At 34.2% G+C, this 20,714-nt stretch overlaps 1 protein-coding gene across 4 annotated transcripts in view; it reads right to left on the bottom strand.

Annotated features, from left to right (window-relative positions):
• LRCH2 (leucine rich repeats and calponin homology domain containing 2) overlaps window positions 1-20,714 on the bottom strand; it is a 47,357-nt gene that overhangs the window by 9,866 nt on the left and 16,777 nt on the right. Inside the window, exons 4-21 of one of the 4 annotated variants that reach the window (XM_040571962.1) lie at window positions 20,531-20,636; window positions 20,302-20,438; window positions 19,959-20,092; window positions 18,418-18,505; window positions 17,289-17,400; window positions 16,879-16,976; window positions 16,706-16,773; window positions 16,402-16,506; window positions 14,491-14,568; window positions 12,457-12,525; window positions 10,629-10,677; window positions 9,019-9,135; window positions 5,836-5,880; window positions 5,338-5,388; window positions 4,167-4,224; window positions 2,302-2,414; window positions 1,017-1,154; window positions 653-730 (exon numbers count right to left, since the gene is read on the bottom strand). In XM_040571962.1, coding sequence (XP_040427896.1) covers window positions 653-730; window positions 1,017-1,154; window positions 2,302-2,414; window positions 4,167-4,224; window positions 5,338-5,388; window positions 5,836-5,880; window positions 9,019-9,135; window positions 10,629-10,677; window positions 12,457-12,525; window positions 14,491-14,568; window positions 16,402-16,506; window positions 16,706-16,773; window positions 16,879-16,976; window positions 17,289-17,400; window positions 18,418-18,505; window positions 19,959-20,092; window positions 20,302-20,438; window positions 20,531-20,636 — 1,644 coding nt within the window. Of the gene's footprint in view, window positions 1-652; window positions 731-1,016; window positions 1,155-2,301; window positions 2,415-4,166; window positions 4,225-5,337; window positions 5,389-5,835; window positions 5,881-9,018; window positions 9,136-10,628; window positions 10,678-12,456; window positions 12,526-14,490; window positions 14,569-16,401; window positions 16,507-16,705; window positions 16,774-16,878; window positions 16,977-17,288; window positions 17,401-18,417; window positions 18,509-19,958; window positions 20,093-20,301; window positions 20,439-20,530; window positions 20,637-20,714 lie in introns of all 4 variants that reach the window. The other 3 variants (XM_040571960.1, XM_040571964.1, XM_040571963.1) reach the window with 3 other exon arrangements.

Raw genomic sequence — 20,714 nt, 5'->3', positions numbered from 1 at the left:
TATACGGAACTCAGGAGGCGATTCTCTGCATCCCTGACTTCTGAAAGTCCTGTGGCTCTATGCAAGATGGAAGCTGTGGCAGAGCAGCAACCCAGGGTTTTAAATCCATTAATCTGCTTTCTTGTTCCAGTGAAATGCTGTGAGTTTTGTGTGTCTCATAATATACAGGAAATGTTTTGGTCTTTCATTTCTTCCTCTTGCACAGAGAAGTATGGCAAGGGGAAAAGTATGAAAGTTGGGCAAAAGGAGCAGGAATAGTGAGCTACAACTACAGTTAGGTTATATATTTCTTTAACTGCAGGGTTTTCACTATGCATACACTGAAATTCCTGCCAAAATGAATTGCTAAACAAAAGACTTAAATATTACAACATCATCCTCTCACATCAGTTCTTTTGTTTAGACGATATTTTATTTTAAAGGAAAGTCAGTATTTGTGCTATTGGGAAATAACTGGAAACCCATAGTTTCCTCAAAGTTCACACCACAGGCCAGAAGGCCAGGGAGACAAATTCTTTTTATACCTTTAAGTTCCCTGGTCAGTGTAATAATCACTATTGCTCCCTTTCTGCCCCCATGAAAAAAAAATCAACTGCAGTATTTGCTGACATACTTTCTGTGATTATATTAGTCAATAAAACAATTAGCATACCTGTGGAACACCCAATTTTTTACAAGCATCAAGAAAGTTTTCAACATTTCTTCGGCACTTTGCCATACTGAGTTTAGGCTGTAAAGACAGGATATTAGATTTTCATCACGTATTTGTGAAGGACTGTATATTTCTGCAAATTCAGTAACAGCTGCTTAAACAGAAACTAGAACAAGTTCAATGAAGATTCAAGTATAAGAAAATAGCTAAACTAAACTGAGCCTTGTTTAATGCTTCTTGAAGAAAAATTGAAGTGAGGAATGTAGCCAGTTAATATAGCAAATATGATACATGATTTTTTAGTATTGAACTTCAAAAGCTTATTTTCACATAAGATGCAACAAAAGTAAGATAAACGACTCACCACTGCTGGCGATGGTACATGAATGCTGGCAACAGAGCGTGGTCTTATGTGATTGGCTAAATGGCAAAGAACTACTCCATCCATCAATGCTGCTCCAATATCATCTGGCAAAATTACTTTTAACCTTGATTCAAGATTCTGTTAAAAAGCCCATAAGTAAGTTACTTTCAACATTACCTAATTATTAATTTTAAATCGACTGTATTTTAAAGCATGCAGTTTTAAAAAGGCATTTTAATATTAACATGAAGTAAATGGAACCAATCCACACTTCACTGAGTACAACAATACTTTTCTCTGCATCATTGAGCTTATAATTCCCTTCGCTTTTTTTTTTTTTTTTAATGACACAACTATATACTTTGACAGACATTCAGCTGGCAACTACCATGACAGAGCTCTCAAAGCCCTACAGTGAACCCACTACTCCTAGGAAAGCACAGAATTTAAGAGCAAAATGTTAGGCTAAATCCCTCATCAGCTGTTAGTGGGAAGAATTTGTGGGGTGAAATCACATGCAAGTTTACTAGGAGGAGGGAACACAACCACTGATGAAGTCACAATCCCAAAGTAAAGCCATTCATGCAAGTAGCAGTTAAATAGCTGAGGAAAGGGTGGCCAAGAAGTACCCACACTTGTGTTGCAAGAGAAAGGAAGTAGGAAATGTTTTATCCCATTCCAGCAACAAGCTTTAATTGCTCAGGAAGTGGACCAGACAGGGCAGAAACAGCCTCCAAAGACACACTTAAAGTCAGTACTGCCCTTGAAAGCAGAGCTGCTACAACAGTATTTATCATTCATGGTAGATGTAGTCAACTACAGTTGTTAAATATCTTAAGAACAGAACTATATAGGGCAGAAAAAAATTACCAGAATTCTGACACTTAAGATTCTATTCAGTATTATGCAATTTGTAGCAACTTTCTACATTCAAAAAGCATTTGAGTATTCAGAAGACTATGACCAGCTTTCTTCAAATTTCAGGTCAAATAGCACACACAAGCAGACCTACGGTCTCCCTAAGAACTCCAAAAACCTAAAAAAAAAAAACCTTTCATTTTTCATTTCATTTTCCTAAATTAAAAACATTTAGTTCCTGGTTCCTGTTTTGGTTGGACCAAAAAATAGTAACAATGGAGCCTGTTAGATAAAATTGCTTGGAAAGAAATGTCACTACAGAGACACCTTTGTATATCCGTAATGACTTGCAGGCTTTTATTACAAAGGTTTGAGTTGTGGTACAAACTAAACACACTGCACCCACATCGTAAACAATGGTACATACATTGCGAAGTTGTCTTATTTGTTCCCTTTCTTCCCTTAAATGCTCCATTTTCCTCCTCATTGTAAATCCAGGATCCATTGCTCCATAGTCTTGGCGAGATGCACGGCTGAAAGCTATTGAACATAGCAAAGTTAGTTTTCAGAATTCAGATTTATTTTTTTTTAAGTAATGGTGGGGAGGAATATCTCCAGGGATAACAGTGGGTAAAAAAAGCTATGGCACTTTACAGAATAAATATATTTCAGTATTGCAACGTAAAAGACGCTGTCTATGAAACTTGTTTTTCGAACAAAATACACAAACTATCCTGTTGAAGTGGAACTGGGTTACTAGAAAACACAGGTAGAATAGACTTTAGAGGCAGAATAGACTTCAATATTCAAATATCTGCGGTATATGATTCATTTGTACTTCTGCAAGCGTATCTTGCAAGCTAGCTTTGAAAGTGTTTTCATTATGTTTTAATCAAGCATAAAGACTAAGGGAAGTACAGAAAGGAAGAGGACTCCCTGGTCTAACTTAAAATGGAATACTTCTTAATTATATGTTACATATGTCCGTGTGATACACAGAGACACAGTAATTGCTTACTAAAGCACTAATTGAAAAACATGGAATGTCTTATCCAAAAGCTCACAGCTCTTCTTAAAAAAGCATGTCTTAAATACTCTAGCTACCATTCACTTTACTATTCATCATGCTTGCAAACCCTCGAAATAACAATTGTATTTTATAAAATCCTTGCAAACAAATTCCTCCATAGCAATACCACTGTATCCTCAAGTATTTTACCCTATGCTTTTGAGCAAAAAAAATCAGTACTTCCATATTTAGAACATAATTTACTGTTTCTAACAGTTTGGATTTTAGCAAGACATCTAGAAAACAAACAAACAAAAAATCACAGAAATTTTGAAGATATTCTTGTGGAACCACTGCTCTGACCTTACGCACAAGACTATGTAGTTTGCACACAGAAAAATACAATTGCACCTCACCTACAATGTCTTTGGAAGCATCTTAAAAACACAACGGTCTTGTGTTCTAACTAAGAAAAATAATGCCATTCAGCACTCTCTTAGAACTGAGGAAAAGGGGTCCTGCTGTTTTAGTGCTGAGAGCTGGCAATGGCTCCTACTGCACGAAGAAGAAATGGGCTGAAAAGTTCAACAAGTCTGCTTGGTCCTCTCAATTCTGCATCTTCCTGCAGCCTAGGATGCATACAACTCAGAAACCTCTAAACGTGCACTGCTAGACGTGTCCTGGTATATCCAACTAACCTAACTATCTCTGGAACAGAAGTTTCATGCCACTGCTTACAAGTCACAGGTGACTTGAAGGCCCAGAAGGTGCCATCTGTATCACCTAGATAATCCTGTCTGATACAACTGTCTTCTGGGGATATGGCAGTCTTATAGAATCATAGAATCATTAAGGCTGGAAAATACCTCCAAGACAAAGCACTAATATATATGACTCCTTTCAAAGCTCTGATCCATGCATCCTTTTATAGGATGAATTACAAAAACCTACTTCTCTTGAAGCCCTCTTGCCTCAGCCATGTTTCAAAAATAACTGAATATTCTTTCCCTGTTGACAGTGAGAAAACATGCAGAAAATAAGTTAGTGACATTTAAGAAAAAAATCACTGTGCAGCTTTGGGAACTTTCAATTATTAGACATAAGCTTTGGCAAACCATGTCCTTTCCAGTACTATGCTTACGTTAAGTTCACTGAGTGAAATGCTGTACTGTGGTCTCCCTTCACATTCATTTCAATTCATGCATCTGTTGTCCTTATCATCTATTCCAGCCTGGGGAATAAACATCTGTTGCCTCATGCTATCTTAGAGAAGAGCAGCTTACCTGACCTTGGTCTGAGACCAAATGGTCCGTGAGTGTTACTATCTGTCCTTTCATAATCCTGTTAAAAGAGAGAAAGTCAATTTTCTTCCATTTATTACAATAATTAACATTTGTTTTCATCAAAATAGCATTTAAATTATTCTTGCCTAAAATAAAGCTCTTCTGCTGAACTGTAAAACACTGCTTTGAAGGGGATACTATGAAGTAAAGGGAATCCAAGAAAACTCATTAACTGCAGGTAAAATTATCTTACCAAGGAAGACAAAGCACCACCAGATTAACTAAAATCTATTCTAAGATTAACTAACATCTATTCTAAAACATTTCAAACAAAACATTCTGTGAACTGAATTCTAAGCCAGATGTAAATGAATACAACTATTTTCCCCAATGCCTTGCACTGAATTTCTTAAGAAATCTTTACTTTCAATTATGAAAATCATGTTTTTCTCATGTCACCATCTACAAAGGGGAGATGCACTCAGTAATCTGGTATGTACATGAGCTATCCTTAGTTCAACTCCTTTCATTGTTTCTGTGGGATGTTCCACTCATTCCACTCTCTTAGGTTCCCTTTTGACATCAGGCAGAAACATTAATCTTTAGCATGGCTTATTTATAGCTTATTAGAGTACTGCCATCACAGTGAGACTAAATGGATATTCCTTAAAAAGGAAAGCAACTGATGAATGAAACTGTAAAGCTGTATCACAAAAGTGACAGACAATCATAAAGGATGAAACCGTTTAAGCAGTATCAGTACATCAGGGTTCCTTATGTTGAGGTACAGAACACTGAAAGACAAGTTTTACTTGAAATCCTTTAAGCAGCTATCATATAGGGACAACTAGAAAATACACTGATTTTCATTTATCTTAATTAGCCATTTTCATTAGGAAAAATAATGGAGATAAAACAATGCATCTTTCTTCACAACAGTCAAAAAAAAAAAAAAGAAGAAATCCAGGACAGATCAGATAGTTGCAAAGGTAAAAATAAGCTATGATATACATCTACGATTCTACTTTTGACTTTTTAGTGTGATGAAATATTCCTAACTCCAGCTTCAAAGGAAACTACCAGCTTTATATCTGCATGGGAAACCTGGTGACACAAGTAATGCGCACAAAGAAATGTTTGTTGAATGAAAAACAAAACCACAAACTTGTACCTCAGACGACACAGGAGACTGTGGGGACACATTAGTATTATCACTGTCTTGCTAAAAAGAAACCAAAGAGATGGAATTATAAAATGAAAATTATGATTTAACAAGAAAATGTGAAATTATGAAAAACACCATACATGAGACATCCAACATTTGTCAAATATGGCACAAGCTTGTAGCAACTGAATTTAAAAATATGTAAGGCAAGGAAACTGCTCACTGCTTATATAGAATATTACTTTTATATTACCTTTGCTTGATAGCTCAATTAACTTTGTTATTACTGAAGCAAGTAACTACCCTACTCTTCCCCAGTATAACGTCTTGGTGGCTTTTTTCAAATAGGACTATAATATTTATTGTGCTGTATTTCTACTATGACTTTGGAACACAAAGTCTGTTTGCACAGACCTGTTCCATGACTGTGGCTCATAAGTGTTCATAGAAGATAAACAAATAAAACAATTTTCTTACATATTTTATGCAATTACCATTTCTTACCTCATCATTTTCATTTCCACTTGAACTCTTTCTGGAAGACTTATACTGCAAAACACATACAATTATTACTTTAAAATGGAAGTATGTTTTTCATTTGAACTAAATGGCCTGATACCACTCAGATGTTACTTATTACTGGTGAAGCTGCTGAGGAAAAAAAAAACATGTTACAGAAATCATCATAGGAGCACAAAAAACCAGAAGACAAACATCTAGGTCCTAGGTTACTCAAGAACTACTTTGTTGAGAGAATAGGATAATTTCAAAAATACATTTATAATGTGAACTGACTACATATGAGACTTGATCCAAGTGGAAAGACCTGAGTAACTGTTCCTCTCATGCATTTTTTGTTAGGAAAAAAAAAAACGTGTAACTCATGAAAGTTACATACAGAAACATGCTGTAAAAGTAGCTCTTAAAGTTGCTTATACTTGGCTAGATTGACCTGATAATGTAAAAAATGAAAACAATGAGAAAAAAGAGTTTTAAAAGGCAAGATTTCCTTTACAATTGCAAAGCCTGATCACATACTTTTATCTAAGACCACTGCTTTTTCCGAAGACGTCTGCCTGATTTTTTGCATATTGCTTCTGCCCCACTTCCTGATTATCTGAGAAATACAGTAGGAATGAAGGAGAGATCAAAACAAGAAATATATAAAAGCAGTATTTAGGGAAATAAATGTATTTCCTTGTCTCCAGAGGTTAAAAAAAAAATTCATGTAGAAAGAGTTACATCTCCACAAAACTAAGTGCATCACGCACTTACATTACACGTTACCTGTTTTTATGATATATATAGAACACAGGATAGATTAAAAAGACTAACTTTGGAACTGGAAGGATAGCTTTCCTTCAAAGATTTTTAGGGGTGCATACGGATTCTAGTTAGAAGATAGAAGAATTTCTCAGAAAGAAAAAACTGACTTGCAACTACATTCTTTAACATTAATAAATATGGAACTTTACATAATTCTGTTATATAAAAGTTATATGTATTACTTAGACATAGAAGATGCCTGTCTCCTTCAAAGTTACAACTCTGAGCACTCTGAACAGCTTTAAATTTTGAATTACATGCTGAATAATGCATATATGTCAGTGTATGGTAAAAAGCGTTTCTTTTGAAAATCGAAGTCTAGGACAAACATAACCTTTGTTAGGAACCCTACTGCCATTGATTTTCATTACAAATTAAGTGTCTTTTCAAGAGTTACTGAATGATGCCTTTTTTTGTTAAAAAAGAACCAATGAACAGAATGCATGAAGTCCTGGAGTCATGTAGTGACATGTTATATGCGTCCATGACTGTGCATTTTGCTTCTGGGATATATTTCCTGTATGTTTGAAATGAAATATTTCCTATGTGTTTACAAGGGAATATACTAATTTGGGAGCTCATAAGCCAAATATTATTTTTCTGTGCCTTTATACAGGCCTTTGACAGTTCTGTGTTCAGATTTCTCCACCATAATTAACCAAACCAAAGCTAGCATGTAGTAATTTCTTTTCTCTCGTGGATGTGCTATCCAGAATTTTAGCTTAGATGGAACTAGGATCCAAAGCAACCACAAACTCCTCCAGCAAAAATGCATTTTGGTTGATAAAATTGTCTTAGATGGTTAAGGTTTTTTGTTTGTTTGTTAACGTATTTAGCACAACAAAAATTTGAGTTGCTAGACAGGCTTCAAAGACATTCTACAAGAAAAGGAGTTCTGATTCTCACAAGCATTTTTCTACCGTTCTGGTGCACTGTACAATTTCACAATAAAAACATACAGAATGTATAATAAAGATGCTCTATAAATACTTCTGGATGCTGAGCTAAATAAATCGTTCCTGTTCCAATAACACCGGTTGCAGTAACTTGGCATGTATTCTTAAGACAGTCATTCATGTTTGGCGGTACAGACATGATTATTCAATGAGCTTTTTTGCCAAAAAAATATGGACTCAATATGAATTTGCTGTTGTGTCCCCCCTCCCAAGTTTGCTATGAAAGACAGACATTTGCTTATTGCCTTATCTTTGTAAATGGAACTCTCAGTGAGACAGTATTTTTTGTTACTGGTAAAACCAGCTTTATTTCTTTCTGAGACATGACTATAGTTGTAAGAAATATGATTTCAGGTACCTGCTTCTACCACAAAGCTCACAACTGAAGTCTGTATTAGGATTTAAACACAGATTTAAAGTGATGAGAAATCACTGATGCAAGTCTTCTGTATAAATAGCACATTAAACACGGATAGTTTAACAAGTCAAATGACTGAATTCTGTTTTAGAAGTTTGTCCTGTTCCCCTCAAAGACTGCAGGGTGAAATTAATTTAAGGATGCAAACGTTGGAAAGAAGGTCATAAGAATTCAAGTTAAGATACAACCCCCTAAATTCTTGAGGGGGCTAAATTAATAGCTACTTTAAACACAAGAATATATCTCAGTTATATGGCATGCTCTCTTTTTCCTGAGAATTTATTTTAAATTCCCTAGCAATTCATAAAGATATTTGCATATATCCAAAAAACAAATTTCACAATTGAAACGTAATTTTAACTCAACCTAGCACTGGTCAGAATTATTCTATTCTTCTACAAAAAATTTATTTGATGCTGCTTCATTAACTTCCTATCTGTTCTACAACAAGCAGCCACTGACATCTGGTGACCAATGATACACACTGCAAACAGCAAAATCAATACAGAGAAAATAACCTCTTATATGCAAACTGATAAAGCGAGAACCAAAATGCATAAATCATTCTTATAACCATGCTGACAGACTACAAAAAAAAATCCTTCAAACTGGATCCAATCTGAGAAAGAACCAATTACTGAAGATTAGTTTCTAGCTTTACAAGATGACAACTGCAAATTACTTTCTTATAATTAATAAACACAGTCTTCAGTGGACTTTTTTCTCCTCCTTTTCCTGCACTCTCACGTTACCCTATTATTATACATTCATACATAATACATTATACATATTATTTAACTCAAAAGATTCAAATAAAGTTACAGCTTAACTATAAAAATTAAAAGCAGTACAACCTATGACATTTCCTTGCTTCTACTTAATTACACAGTTCCCTGCATTCTCAAAAATTTGCATTGCTTGCAAAGGAGAAAGAGCCCAAAGCACCCAAGACAAAAAAATCACCACCATCACCCTACCCTGCATTACCTTGAAATACTCTTTTCTAATTTGTTTACTTCTCCTCCTTTCTTCATTCTGCCAAATCACTGGCTGTGTTTCTGGCCAATGCTGCTCATCCATTGAATCCTTCTGATTTTCCAGTGGCTAGAAAAGTTCAGAAGTACTTTTACATAAAAGGTAAATACACCTTGCATGCATTATGACAAATTATTATAAACTACAATTATAAATTCTTGGCCTCTCTCATTTTACTTTACGACACAGAATTGTTACCTTAATGGTGATTCTGCTAGAAATCACTTAGCTCCTTTCTTCTGAAATGTATTTCATACCAGAAAAACGAACTGTGAAATAATTCTTAAGAAAATAACATCCTTTTCTGCACTGAGCCTAACATTCATAGGTATGTTAGGAAGCCATCTAATGCTACTATAAATAATTTCAAAGAGCCAGTCAGAAGTGTGGTTAGCCACTAGCACATCTAATTTCTCAATCCGAATATTCACTACACAGGAAGGATGACTAGGATTATTTTTTTTTTAAAGTACTTGTATGGCGTTCTTACCTACAAGATTACAATACTTTGATAGAGACAGCTAAAGGAGATTGTCCTCCTCTACTCTACCCTTGTGATGCCCCACTTGGAGTACTGCAACCATGTCTGTTCCCCCAGCACAAGAAGGATGTGGACCTGTTAGAGCTGGTCCAGATGAGGGCCAAAAAGATGATTGGAGAGCTAGAGCACCTCTCCTAAGATGAAGAGCTGAGAGAGCTGGGGCTGTTAAGCCTGAAGAGGAGAAGACTCTGGGGTGACCTCATTACAGCTTTTCAATACCTACAGAGGGCTTATAAAAAAGGAGAGCAACTTTTTGCTCGGACAGATAACGATAGGACAAGGGGGAATGGTTTTAAACTACCAGAGGGGTTATTTAGATTAGATGTTATGAAGAAATTCTTCACTCAGAGGGTGTTGAGGCACTGGAACAGGTTGCCCAGAGAAGTTGTGGATGCCTCATCCCTGGAGGTGTTTGAGGCCAGGCTGGACAGGGCCCTGGGTGACCTGATCTGGTGGGTGGCATCCCTGCCCATGGCAGGGTGGTTGGAGCTAGATGGTCTTTAAGGTCCCTTCCAACCCATGCCATTCTATGATTTATTCTTAAAACAACAATGAATATGTATTTCTATTCTATGAAAACTGACTGCAGACAATCTGAAGGGGCCACTTCACAAAAAGGCTAAAACACTGAAAAACTGTATTTCCAAAGATTTCTTCACATTAGAATAATATCAGGCCCTTTGGCAATTTTAAGTAACTGATGAATGTTCTTTCTTTATTTCTGCTTCTTTTATTATATTAATCAAAAAATGTATATGCAAAGAAATACAAAAAAATAAGTAAAATCATGTCTCAGTCTCAAGATCTTACAGCTAGTACCACATCCTCTTAAAAAGGCTTGCATTACATAACACAAGTCAAATTATCTTGAAGTCTATGAATTTATTTTTTATTTTCCACCACAATTATACACATACAATAACCATGTGTGCAAGCAAACAAATTAACACGGAAGTTTTCCACAAGAAACAACCACTTAAAGCAAATAAAACTATTACCACTTTTACGTTTAGATACTTACCTGCCAGCTGTATGGAGACACTGGAGAATTGACTTCATCTGTTGAGACACTAAAAATTAAAATGAAAGACATTATGAAATTTTATTACTACATTGTTGTGTACTTCAAGATCAAGTTACTTTAAAATATTAAAGAAGTGATCACTTAACATGCAGCTTTTCTGCAACATTTCTTTTGGCTAGCTATAAATCATGTCCACAATGTGACTAAAAAGTATGAGCTATGCAAGTAAAACCTCAAATTGTTCTTCAGCCTCCTTTACAGTACGCTGACGTGTCATCCACACTACTTTATTCAATGCTTTATTCAGATATAGCCCTTTCTTAACAATGTGGATTGATCTTCAGAAATGCACCTCCGTTTTGTTTCTCAAAGCAACCATCCAAACATTAGTTCAAAGCTGACAAAATGCCTGTTCTTCAGTGTTTAGAAGACTCAACCTTCATTTCACTGTTAGCTCTCTATAGCAAAGTAGAAGCTTGTACTAACAATGGAAAGGAGAAACATTTTAACATGGAATACTAAAATGGCAAAATCTCACAGACTCTAGAACAAGAACAGTGCCTGAGCTTATTTACAGTTCTCAGGAAAATAGAAAAGTTTAGACTTGGTGTCACTTCAAAACTTACTAAATCTTTCTGTGAAATTCACTTCTATCAACGTACCAACAACCATTTCATTCACATTCTGACAACTAAGGTAGAAAACAGGCTTAGAAGCTGTGCAGTATACCAAGACTAACAGCTGGGGATTTAATGTAATGACACAGCACTGTGTGCAATTATGATAAATCCTAGAAATTCAGAAAGCAGCTAGGCACAGAAATTGAAGCTTCTTTTCTTAGCTTCTGCTACTTTGTATTCCTTTTCCTTTGTTCTTCATTGTTTGCCTCAAAACAATAAATCTATTTTTTAAAGCTGTTAGGCATAGGAAATTTGTCTAATCATGTCCATTAGCTTGATATGCTATTCAACTGAGAATTGCAGGAAATGCTACAATAAATAATTTAGTTCTGCTCTCGATACGTATGTATCTATTAGCTCTGACGTGGTCTATAAGTGTAAATTTTTCAGGGATATGGCAGCCTTTGTATTCTCTTTATATGTTACTTACACAGTGAGGGACTGAAATTCCCCTATAGCAGCGCAATAAAAACAAGAACAAATTTGCAGCATTTATCTTATCTTGTGTACAAGCTCGAATTGTTTTTTGTTTTTGTTGCTTATTTTCCAAGAAAAAAAGTCTCAGAACTATTTGTTTCATGAAGGATACAGTCAAAGGTAAATACAACCTTTCCTGGATTATTCTGTAATATGAAGCTTGACAGTGCTGTGCACTACAGCAGGTAACAGAATCCCAAAAAACAGGAACAATATTGTAAGTGAGGACTGTCAAGCTCCAAATGCAAATGAACAGTAGTTGCTGTACTGTTCATATAACCACAGAACACATACACCACCAACCCCTTAATAACGCAGCTAACGCAGCTACCAGAGGGAGAAAAGATAGCCAAAATAGGATGCATCACACTGAAAGATTTATACAGTATCCCTTCTCTGTTTCAATGAAAGTTTTTCTGATCTGTACCTGAACTGCAGAGAACTGTAGAGAGCAGTTATCACTCCAGTACAATCTAGCAACACCAACAGCAACTATGGCTTTTGTCTACCCGATTCACAGCCAAACTGGGTTTGGAACAGATAATTTGTATAACTTGAAATTCATCTTGTATTAAAACATTAGGACAAAAGATGGCAGTAACAACATAAAATAAATATCAGACCTAATTTAATAAAATATTGAAAGCTGTGATGAAGTAGATAAATACCATTTTTCAGATTCCATTGGCTGCTTTGGCCTGTTCCTTGCACTTACTGAAGCTGAATGATTAAGAAGCCTATAAAGAGAAAAATATTTATTCAACAGTTCTGTAGTTAAATCTTTTTCTTTGAATATATATTACTTTCACAGTATAACTTTTCCTGTAGAAAAAAGTTTGAAGATTAAGGTGGCATTTTCCATAAAGCTGGAATATGTATGCATGTATATACATATATGAAATCCAAGCCCAATCCTGCTTCCATTCAAATCAGCAATATCGCTTTCAGCTCTTGTAATATTTCAAGTTCTGATTTTTAAGTAAAACTTGGTCACATAATCCAAACCAAAATTAAGTCTCCTCTCATTATGTATTTTTAATTTTTAATATTTCCTTATTAAATATATACAAACAGGCCTCACTGTTCACTAAAATTAGAAGAGACAAGATAGTCAAACTAAAGCAGACAGGAAACAATAGATTAAGCACAAGAAATCAGTTGGTCAGTACAAAAATGTAAGAGGGTAGCTGAGGAATAAAGACTGGCAGTGCAAAGGAAAGTCAGGGGAAAAAAGGAGAGTTGGAAAATGGAGAAAAAGAGTAAGAAAATGCAAGCTAAGAACTAAGTGAAGTCTAATGAACCAGTATAAATTCCATTTTCCTTAACTCTAAATAAGTGAAAAAAGCCTAAAGTTAAGTATAGATTCAGATTTATTATTATTATTTTTTTAATCTGGAAAAAACACCATGTATGTGCACACACAGGAAGGTGATATGAGGTATTTATTATGAATGTTTAGAATGTTTAAAATACCACACCGATCATAAACACATTTTCAATTGAGATTCATGTTAAACAGCAACTGGAATGATTAATGGTGAATTATTGGGAGTATCAACATTACATTTCAACGCTGAGTTCACAGTGTGCAGGACTGAGATCAAAGTATATTTACACTGAATTATATAGAGAAATTATTAAGAATCAGGAAGAACAAGAAGAAAACCAGCAATTCAGTGGAAGACAGTAAAATACAGTAGGCACCTTTTTATATTTCATTATCATGAGATATGGCAGTAAAACAATGAACTTTAAATGACGTATTAATTTTCAGACTTCTGAATAGTCATAACTTTGAGCTCAGTTATCTGACTTGCAGTTTAAATCTGACTGTGTGAACCTCAATTTAATAGCATTAAGACAAGTTAAGCTTGTAAAACAACTAAATAATTCAGACAGCAGCATATGCTCCCTATATTGTCTTCATACACAACTTTAAAATGTACTTTCCAGAATTAAATTACAATATTGCCAGAAATAAGTCTCACAAAAAATTAATATTCAGAGCATATGATGTATCAAACATCATGAAACAGCCAGTTTAGTCATTTTTACAGTGAATTTCAATCTATCCTTATCTTCTTAGCTGAAGACAATGAGAAATTCAGAGAAACTGTAGTAATATATGGCCATTAAGACAAAATGTGCTTAAAAGAACTAGAAATTTGAGTCACCTAAGCACTTTGATGCAATGCTTTCACCAAAAATGACGTTAGTGTAAATTCAGTGATTCTATGCAACAAAGGCTATTTGACTTTCATGATCATTAAACGAAGTGTTATTAAAACCTATCCAAAGTAATGCCAAGCATACGTGTTCTTCAGCCAAACTTCTTCTATGAAATATTTATATAATTTATGTTTGAGATCATAATAAACTAAGTTTTCCTATGATTTTAAATACATTTTAATACTTTATATTTAAAAAAAAGAATGAAGATAAAGCATGCCAAAGGGACAGGAAAATAATCTTCTAGTTTGGAGTCATTTAAATGTGCTTTGGACAGCTGTCTAATTAAGTATTTTCCTGAAACATTGTTTAGTTTCAAATAAAAGTAAGTGCATTGCAATTTATTTTTTGGTAACAAAATCTTAGGCTGAGAGAATCCATTTTTTCTGTTTTTGTTCAAAAAAATGGCCCAAACTGTTTCTTTCGTCCACATTTTATCTTAGGAAATCTGAAGCTCTACAAACACTTTATACCTTGATGCACGTCCTGCTGCCCTTGTCCTCTGGAAGAGTTTTTCACTGAATGAAGTTCTATAGCTTAATGGCCTTCGTCTGCATTCATATTTCATGTACATCAAACCCAAAGACGGAAGAAGGAAGCAGGATAGGTTGATGGGAAAGGACAGGGAAGTCATTAGCATAGCAAGCAAAAAGAAAAGAAACACTGCATAATATTAAAAGAAAACACACTGAATGAACAGAAATATGATTAGTAAGAAATTATTTAATGATGCTCACTTTGAGAATTCTGCTTACTCAGGCTGTACATATTTTGCGCAAATTCAGAAATGGCACAATTGGTACAATTCAGAATTGCTCGTGGCAAGGAATTATAAACCCACAAACTATGGATTCAAAATCAGGATTAAATTACATTTTACTAATTGCAAATAACTACAGTTTTATCTCAGAGGTGATTTTGTCCCCATATATTTAAAGATACATAAGCAAGCTTTAAAGCTAAACTAAGAAGTAAAATTTGACTAACAAGATCGCTCTTTATATACGTAAAGTAAAATCTTTAAGAAGATTGCTGCACTGAGATAGAACAAAGTATAACAAAAATAAAATTTAAGTTGCAGTACTTCAGAAGAGGAGTGGCTTGGTATTTCAAATGATTAGATAACCAAGAAATATTAAATCTAACCAGACAAAACCCACACACAATATAAATAGCTATCAGAATTAAGAAAATATTTTTATCTTTTAATAAAAATACAGAATTTTTCCTCACTTTTTAATAGTTTTGTTAATAAAAAAACATGTTAGCATTAAGATTTCATTCTTATTTTTTTTCCTTCCCACCAAATTCTTAAGTACACTATATGGAGTTACAGGGAAAAATGTACTCCATCTTTCCCCCTAAGACATTTCTACTGTTCTACTGAAGTATTATACAACACTGTTGAATTTGTAAAGCTCTGCATTTCACAGTATCAATTTCTCTAAAGGCTTTGTGTATATTGCAGTTATATTAAAAGAAAAACAGCAGCATCATTGCATAGAAATTCAAAAGAGTACAAAAAGAGTACTTATTCTAATATGAAGCTGAAGCCATGACTGTGGGAGAATAAACCACTGTAATGATCTACTGTAGTTAAATGACTATTTACTACCACTTTCATCTTTCAGCAGAGAGCTTACTGTCTCTGATGTACCTCACTGGTATTGTGCCTGCTTGGTAAAGGAACCAGAGACAACACAGTTCCTACCCTTTCCTGCTCACTTCCTATGCGACTCCAGGTATTCCCTCCTCCTCTTCCTAAGACAGTTGCTAGCTTTTTCTGTTGCATTACTTTAGTAGTCTTCTTTTTTTATTTATTATTTTCAAGAATTGTTCTGTTGAAATGCCAACATGAAGTTATGAAAGTCAGGCAGCTCATCAGGATGCATTTGCACTATTCAAATTATATATATATACACACACTGTCATTTGACAGAATTACATTTGAACAAGTTTCCCCTTCGGCTAATAGGAAACATATCTCATATGTGGCTGAACAGAGGAAGCATCACCTAAACTACCTTGTATTTTAAGAAAAATAACCAGTAGCACACAAACTGTTTGCAGGTTCTCTAAAACCACACAAACTAAGACAAAGTCATTTTAATGTCAACAATAGCCTACTTATATAAGCATTGACCATGCTTAAGGTACTTAATTAAAAAAAAAAATAGAGAGAATTGCACAGTCACCTCTTCCTCTCTATAAAAGGCGTATCGCAGCTTCTCTAGATAGCAATTTTATGAAAAGAAACACAGAATAGGTCTATTGCTTCATCTCATCAACTGGACCAAAATGTTCTCCAAATGAAGAGCTTTTGGGTATAAGACAGGCTAAAGAACACATTAATTGTGACACAAGTTAACTATTATTTTTAATACCTGTGTTTTTGTTCTTGCTGCAGTAACTGAGCTGCTATTTTTCTCAAGTCAGTCACTTCTTTGATTTCATCATCTTCTTCAGCCAACGGCTGTTCCTTCTGAAGTCTGAAAAATTAAACATTAGTGACTTGCCTGACTTCAGCAAAGCAAGACACAGAAACTTGCTTGGACAAGAAGTAAGAAGCTCTTCCAATATGCTCATTTTTTTGTCCAAGAAGGAGAACTCTGCTCAACAAAAGACTTCTTTCCCCGATGGTGTTTAAAAGCAAAACCACCCTTCCCAAAAAAGACTGAAAAGATTTACCGTTTTTCATCTCCCCAGTCCTCATTCTGTTCTATCTTTTGGGATTTTTCAGGATGTTTTCCCCGTTCCTTACACAGGATGAGAAATAAAATTAGACTTGAGATGAGGAAAAAAAAGCCTGCTGAACTAGTGTGTGTTTTTTGTTTGTTTGTTTTTTAATCAATCTATGCTACCTTGATATAGGACAGCAATGGTCCGATCTGCACATCTCCTTGCTCAGGAACAGCTCCCTCTTCTGCATTTGGATCAATGTAATCATACACCTCCTGGTCTAGTGAGGATTGATAAGGAAGAGAAAAGATAATATTAACAGCTCTCTCAACCAAACATTACTCCTCAGAGTCAGAAGTATGTACAAAAAATGACAGATAAAGATAAAACAATTAAATCATGTCCCCTTTCTTCATCTAAAGAAATATTTTTCTTCCTTTCTCTATTTATTATTTTATTACATTGTTTTCTGAGATTATAAAAACAAAATTCCAATATGCCATGATATAATTTTGTGCAGTTTTCTTAAATTAGATTTCCTTTGAAAAAGCAATTCCGTTACCTAAAAGGACAGATGCACAACAGATATTACCTTTCTGTGGATCGAGTTTACTTCCCATTACATGATTGTCGTTCCTCAATGTCTGTTCTCTTGTTGATTCTGATACCTGGGAGTGAAGGCTGATTGTATCATCATCAGATGGCTGCAAAGACAGTCATATTTAATACAGAACTTGCATATAGATCACATTATTATATGATTTGCTAATAAATCACAAATACAACAGACCCTATCATGAGGAATGGCTCCCAAGGCAGAAAAAAATCAACTCTTTTTTTTTTGCGGAGTTTTTGTTTTTTAAAGTAATTGTTTCAGTTTCCTTTGAAATACAGTATTTTGTTCCAAGAGCTCTAGTCCAATTCTGGTCAGTGGGCTAATAAATCTGTACTTAAGTACTTCCCTATCTAAAGCTTCCAAGTAGTAAGACTACTGAAAAAAAATCACAGCTTCACTTCCCATCATTTAGAATTCACTTAAACACTCGTAATATTCCTTGTTGTACAGTTTTCAATTCAATCACTCTGCATTTGCAATGATTCTTTCTAAAAGTAAATATATATATATATATACTGCACTCACTATTCAGTATTGACATCATTTATTCAGAGTTGCTTAATCTAGATTTCTACGAATAGATAATTTGTGAGAATTTTTATGACTTTAGACCTAGCAGATCATCCAGAAGTTCTTTTTAAAATTTAAACAAGAAAAGAGATTATTAAGATATGTTAATTAAACCTGAATTTTGTATATGTTGTAGTTTCCTTAGTTACTAAGTTTAGATAAAATGTATTTTAACTTTCCTAACTATATTTTTATATTTTTACTAGTAACTAAAGCAAACATTAAGTAAGTTTTGTCATGTGGCCAACATGATTACACACATTATACATGAAAAGATCCAAACAATTGTTTAGATAAGTATTCAGTTTTGAAAATGTGTAAGATTTGGACAGGAATGAAACTTAACCAGAAAAGTCAAAACAATACATAATTTATATGTCTGATATTGTCAGTCTAATGGTTTAAACTCATCTGTACAGATTTCAAAGGATGTTAACTGCAACTTAGTTAAACATGTCTTAATTTAGACAAAAGAGAAAAGGAAAAAAATCTATAAAACAAGTTAGACAAAATCAGCAGTAAAAAAAATACTTACTTCTGTTGTGGACAATCTTTTATCCCCATTATCACTTCCAATGCCAGAGTCTGGTCCGTGATTTTTATTGGGATAAAAGTCCTCTATGCTGCTTAATAAAATAAAAATAATAATAATAAAAAAGGAATAAAGAAACCAGCTTAACTTTGCTAAAGGAAAATAAACATCCTTTAAAATATATAGATTCTATATACCCATCTACAGTTGCCTATACAGAATTTTTGCACAACACCGCATGTGTAAAGAACAAATTTTTAATCTACAAGAGTTTAAGAAAGAAAAAGAGTCTCAAAAAAATTAAAGGAGGAAAGAACAATTATCATACTTTCCACATCCATGGAATTTCAGAATTGTTTTATTTCATTCAAAAGTATTTTTTGGAGAATTTAGCTATTGCTGTTATAAGCAATTATTTTAATTCTAATGGTAGGCATGGATTATATTAGTAGCAAATATATTTCCTATTAGACAGTCATATAGGTTTAAACCTGCATTAATATCTATGTAATATTCTGTCCAAATGTATGCCTTCTAAAGACAGAAAGCCATCAGCACGAGCAGGGTGTGTTTTTCTAACTGCACACTGAAGCCTGGCTTTTAATCAAGATCATCTGTAAAGTTTAATTAAACAATTCTCACTACTACAAAGGTGATGAACAGTGATAATACCCTTGACCTTGTTCCTTTTGCAATACATTTTAGTTATAGGTCTTAAGCAGCACAGTCTTTCAGGAAGCAGTTGCGGACCACAGGTTCTACAAGCATTTAGAAGCATTCCATGGACACTGTGGACTGATTCCCTAGTGGCACGCTTGCCTGAGACCATGGACTGAATCTGATGGTTCAAAGTGTTCTGTGTAAGCTTTATTAATAATTTTAATCTTTCCTCTGGCCTTGAGCCCAATGAGTGCCACAAGTAGCACACAGCATTTTAGGCAAACAGACAAAAAGAATATTGTTTCATACAGTTATTAACGGCAAGTCAACCGAACACAGAAAATACAAGAGCACTCCCATTTAATTAATTACTCAAGAGGTATATAGTACAGATGTCCAAAAAAGTATACTGTACTTTTTGACCTCAAGAGCAATCCAATCAAAAAATCCTCAGCATTTCACTGATATTTAAGTTACAGCTTCCCTAAATACATATTCAGGAGGCAGACTTTCCATCCAACAGACTAACTCTATATTCAGCATATTTATGAGAACGTAAGTTAATTGTTTTGACATACCTGTTTGGGAAATAAAAAATGAGTATTCCAATAAATAAATTTAAAATATATCTTTGCCCTGATGTCCAAATCTTAACTGAGTAAAATCAAAATTTTTCACAGCTACTTGGATGAGCCAATTTAGACTCCAGTAAAATGACCTTAAAAAGTAAATACTATAACTTCTAAAGAATAAGCAAACCATTGAAGTTACATCTATTAAACTGTAATAAAGACATTCTTTCTTACATCCCAAGGATCGCTTCATAGTAAATGCTAAGAAAAATAATTTAAAAATACCATTAAAAAAAAAAATCCATTACTCACCTGTCTGTGAGTGGCTGGGAAGGGATTCGTTTACCCAGTGATGGAAGATCCAAGGAATCTGGTTTTTTATCTATTCTGAGGCATGCCTGAATGCTGAGGAATTTAAATATATGTACTTTACCCTTTAAGCATATCTGGAAACAAAAAACATTTAATTACATAGCATGTCTTTTGAAAATGCACCCCAAAAAATACTTCCTACACTGATTAGCTTATGCCTACAACTTCCCACTAGCAGAAATACAGCTAAAAAATGAAAAGCTGGTTGGTATTAACTTAGAACGGCTTCCTCTTTCTTAAGATCCTAACGCAAATTACTGAAGCAGAATGTTTTCATACTAACCTGTGCTGGTGGTATCTGCATTGGATTGTTATCCAAAACTATTACTTGTAAGTGACGTAACTTTCTGTAACAAATTGGAATTTCTGTGATTTTATTACAAGAAAAATCCAGCTTTACCAAGGGAAGGTCTCCTAACTCTGTATTGGGGAAAAAAAAAAAAGAATAAGGTATCTAATTAACACTTTGCCTAATTTACCTACATCAAAAAAAATGATGATGAACAGCTTACCATCTGGCAACATATGGAGATTATTTCTTCTTATGTTTAATTCTCTAAGTGACTGCAGTTTTCCTATTTGCTGAGGAAGAACCTGAAGTTCATTACAGCTGACATCCTAGGTAAAATATAATGAATAAATTAACTGAACACTTTAAATGAAATTAAACAAAGGAAAACTGTTATCGGAGCTGCT

The sequence above is a fragment of the Cygnus olor genome, chromosome 13 (assembly GCF_009769625.2).
Source record: "Cygnus olor isolate bCygOlo1 chromosome 13, bCygOlo1.pri.v2, whole genome shotgun sequence".
Classification (NCBI taxonomy): domain Eukaryota; kingdom Metazoa; phylum Chordata; class Aves; order Anseriformes; family Anatidae; genus Cygnus; species Cygnus olor.
The sequence above is the reverse complement of the archived record's forward strand: the minus strand, read 5'-3'. Positions and strand labels throughout refer to the sequence as shown.